Below are 3,935 nucleotides of genomic sequence, written 5' to 3' on the forward strand. Positions count from 1 at the left end.
ACATCTGTGCCACCACAACACTAATGTATGTTGAGCCACTTCATATGCATCGTAAAGCTCAAAAGGTATTCTCAATATTGAGATGGAATAACCACTGTTTGGACAAATTCACATCAAATCTCCCAAACGTGCCAAATCTACGCATTTATGGCGTTTGCTACTGTTTTTTTTCCACATGTTTTTTTTTTCAAATGCGAGATTCACAATTTTAATATGATACCTTTCGTTTATTTACTCATAAGCTGACTGTTGTGTTTACACTTCAACATGTGTTGCACACTTTTTTCAACTAGCGCGTAATTTGCTGTCTCTTTCTGACCAATTTGATGAATGTGGCACATTTTAATGAGGTAGGAGCTATTGATTTGCATATTAGCAGGTTTTAAATATGATTTAATTAATTGATCATTGAATTGTGATTGGCAGCATGTGCTTGTGTTGAACCATTGAAACGGAAAAAAAATATTGCTCATTGTGGGAACAAAAAGTTAATCAACTGGAGCAAGAAAGGAATGAAGAAAAAAAAACTATAATGACGCAGGAGAAAGAATACAATTTCACATCGAACATGTAAATAAACAGTCTCGTTGCCAGATTTATTTTCAGCCCTCGTTGAATCATCAATTGAAAAATGCACGTGTTGTTTCATTCCATTTGATATATATTTTTAATTAACAGTTGTTTTTCTCTTACAAAGTAATGGTTCGATTGATTTGGTTGTGTGCGCTCTTGATTGAAAGAGCCTCAACCAATCGATGAAACATTAAGCGTACTAACTAAATAATCCAGCATGTTCATTGATATCATTTACAAAGTCTTTTCATTGCTCAATTTGAGGTGTTGGAACTGTGGTGACCCTACATGATGTTTGTGAACGATAAAAAATATTCCAACTTTTGCTTTTCGTTTTCTCATCATCGACACTTCTTCCATTTTGATGCGTATATCTTACATTATGCTACGTAACACTAGATGTGGAACTATATTCATGTGGCACTTCAATATCCGAACCGTTGTTCGCATTTGGAAAATAAAAACAGTGTGTCTAGGAATGAGTAAACGCTCATCGTTTCTTGTGATTTGATGGGGAAAAATTCGGTGAGCCGAATGTGCCACGGTAGAAAACCGTAGGTACTGCAAACTTCGCCAAAATAAATGGCCGCATCAGGATCAGGATTCACTATCTTTGCACACCGTTCGTGCACGCTGTTGATATTAATTTGCTCGGGTGAGAGGCTTGCATCAGCTGCCATCGTTCGACACACATCGGCAATTTTCATTTTGCCTTCGCGTGGCGACAAAAAGTTTACCGACAACTCCTTTTTCGCTCCATTTCTGTACACCACTTGACTGCCGCAAATATCACGACTATTCGAATTCCAGCAAATTTTATCGTTGTCCTTTCGCCATCGCGACAAATAATCGTAGACTTTGTCATTGTTTGACACCAAAATACCTACGAACCGAAAGAAAACAAACCCATTGAGTAACGCTTCAAATGTAAATAAAGAAACAAACCGCTTCTGTTTATGCAAATTACCTCGATGATCATAAAAGCTAATGTTTTGAATGCCGGCTGATAAACACCAGAAGATAATTTTTGACAGCGCTCTAAAGTCGGGCAATTCCGTGCCCAGAATCACAGCCAAATGAATGGGAATTTTAGTCAATTTGGCTTTGTTCCGTTCGATTAAGATTTTCTCGCTGGAAATATCCTCGCCACCAAATCTTCGTTGAACACTTTTACATTTCGCCTTGGCAAATGTGCCAAACCAACAACAGATATCAACCATATCGAAGATAAACTGTAACAAATGCCAAATCACACTGTGAATATTGAAAAACATCTTTTCACACTTCAACATTCGTTCGCCGCTCAATGCCAATTTGGTCACTTTAATTGAAGAAAAATAATATTTCGTTTCTCATCGGAAATCGAAGCAAGTTCAAAATGATATTGTGAAATATTTGTGTGGACGAAACATAAAAAATTTCGTGTTGGTCAGCTGAGGTGTCAAAAATGCGACTACGATGATGAAACGTCACTCTCGCATGTTGTATAGACGGTTTCGGTTTGATTACACTTTTTTAATCGCATTTATTCGTTGAAATTACCTATTTTAAATGGAATTGAGTGAATAAATGCGAGTATTTTAAATAAATTCAATTTAAAATTTTCGAAAGTTCAGTTTTTCATTTTATTTTCAGCAAATTAATTAAAAAAATGTATCACAATCAAGTGTGAGAACGCGCCGTAATCACCACTTTGGCAACCCGTGACTCTCGAAAATCTCGTGAGTCTCGTTCGTTCATTGCGGCTGATGTCGTCTTTTGGTTTTGACATTCTGACAGCCATCTTTCTTTTGCAGTCTTTTCTAAAGCTGGTTAGTTTCATTTTTTCCACTCTCTTAACATTTTTCGGTAAAATTTGTGCAAAAAACCCGAAAAATATCTCTAATCACTTCAATTTGTTTAATAAATTGGCAATAAGTTTAAGTTTTCCATCAGCATTCGTTTGTTTATGCCGAATTTTCCGAAAAAAAGTGTATTTCTCACACTTGAACACTACTAACACGTGTGGAACATTGGTTCCGTTCGTCGTGTGCACAACAAAACTAATGTGGATATTTTTTTTGTTTCATTCCAGTTTGCTGATAAACGAAATCAACATGCAATTACACATCCGCGGAAACCAATCTCACGTTTTGGACGTTGAGCAACATGAAACCGTCGCTGAAATCAAGGTAAATATCCATTGGATTCCGATCGGAAATTAGTTGTGGTGTGTTGAAATGGTTTTGAGGTTATGTGCTGTGTTCAATGTAAAGATTGCATTCGGTTGTGTAAATCAATTGCGACTTGTGTTTTTTTTTATCGCAATGCGCGTCATTTTATCGCTGTCATGTGCAAATTTGCTAATGGAATTTTTCTTCTTGTTTTGCAGAACAAAATTGCCGCTTTGGAACATGTCGATGCCGCCGAATTCACATTGTCATGCGAAGGTACCATTTTGGACTTGTTCACCCCAGCCAGCGCATTGAGCAGTTTCGAATTGGACTTGAACGTTCCATTGTTGGGTGGTAAAGTGCACGGTTCATTGGCTCGTGCTGGTAAAGTCAAGGGGCAAACACCAAAAGTTGAAAAACAAGAAAAGAAAAAGAAGAAGACCGGCCGTGCTAAGAGACGTATCCAATACAACCGACGATTCGTCAATGTCGTGCAAGGATTCGGACGTCGTCGTGGTCCAAACTCAAACAGCGCATAAATTTAATTCTATCAAGAAAAAAAAATAATGGGATTTTTTGTAAGAACATTTATGTGCATTCAATAAACAACCAACCGTTATTGGAATCGAAACGAAATCGACTCTTTCATCTTTTGATGCTGGAATGGCATTCGATAAAACTGTTTCGAAAAATTCATTTTCAGGGAGCATTCAATTAATTCATAATTTTCAAATTGCAAGTTTTTATTAGGTTTGTATGTACTTGAGAGTGTTCGCTTGATCGAGAGATATACTTGGTGTGATATTGTAAGTATCGCTTAACTGTCATTCCGGCTTCTAATGCAAATTTGTGATTGATTTGGAGATAGAAATCAGAGGAAAATTGAGAGTTCATTTCTTAACCGAATATTGCTTTTTTTTTCACTTGAACGAATCTTTGATTTTTCCAAATGTTTCCAAACCATTTTTACTTGATTCGTTTTGTTCCAAGCATACGTATTGCGGCAACACCAACACATACATATGAACATGCGCAGATATGTTTTCAAATATCCTTCTGTCATGACAGTATGTTGTTGGACAAAGGACACAGAACTCATTTGATGTTTGTCCATCCAGTGCTATTTTTGTTTGAATTCAAGTCAACTCGACTCAATACTTCTGTAAGTTAAACCCAACCAAAACTATTTGGGATATAATATCGAAATAT

The 3,935-nt window shown here is 36.6% G+C and overlaps 2 protein-coding genes across 2 annotated transcripts; one reads left to right on the forward strand and one right to left on the reverse strand.

Annotated features, from left to right (window-relative positions):
• Positions 1 to 643: 643 nt before the first annotated feature.
• Positions 644 to 2,266, reverse strand: LOC129568965 (dehydrodolichyl diphosphate synthase complex subunit NUS1). The gene is made up of 2 exons (XM_055447307.1): positions 1,541 to 2,266; positions 644 to 1,456 (listed from the first exon to the last, which is right to left on the reverse strand). The coding sequence occupies exons 1-2, from the start codon at positions 1,863 to 1,865 to the stop codon at positions 999 to 1,001; spliced, it is 783 nt and encodes a 260-aa protein (XP_055303282.1). The 5' UTR covers positions 1,866 to 2,266; the 3' UTR covers positions 644 to 998.
• On the forward strand, positions 2,259 to 3,362 carry LOC129568966 (FAU ubiquitin-like and ribosomal protein S30). The gene is made up of 3 exons (XM_055447308.1): positions 2,259 to 2,384; positions 2,648 to 2,744; positions 2,945 to 3,362. Exons 2-3 carry the CDS (start codon positions 2,670 to 2,672, stop codon positions 3,263 to 3,265), a joined length of 396 nt encoding a protein of 131 aa, XP_055303283.1. The 5' UTR covers positions 2,259 to 2,384; positions 2,648 to 2,669; the 3' UTR covers positions 3,266 to 3,362.
• Positions 3,363 to 3,935: the final 573 nt, after the last annotated feature.

This window comes from Sitodiplosis mosellana, unplaced genomic scaffold, assembly GCF_009176505.1.
Source record: "Sitodiplosis mosellana isolate CC-2019 unplaced genomic scaffold, AAFC_SMos_1.0 Smas_scaffold_30, whole genome shotgun sequence".
Taxonomy (NCBI): domain Eukaryota; kingdom Metazoa; phylum Arthropoda; class Insecta; order Diptera; family Cecidomyiidae; genus Sitodiplosis; species Sitodiplosis mosellana.

Excerpts from the sequence above, each read along its gene's own strand:
- LOC129568965 (XM_055447307.1), bottom strand. The coding sequence starts at position 1,865 with ATGTTGAAGTGTGAAAAGATGTTTTTCAATATTCACAGTGTGATTTGG. Across the intron at positions 1,457-1,540 it reads TAGCTTTTATGATCATCGAG|GTATTTTGGTGTCAAACAAT; the intron begins GTAATTTGCATA and ends TTCGGTTCGTAG.
- LOC129568966 (XM_055447308.1), top strand. The coding sequence starts at position 2,670 with ATGCAATTACACATCCGCGGAAACCAATCTCACGTTTTGGACGTTGAG. Across the intron at positions 2,745-2,944 it reads AAACCGTCGCTGAAATCAAG|AACAAAATTGCCGCTTTGGA; the intron begins GTAAATATCCAT and ends CTTGTTTTGCAG.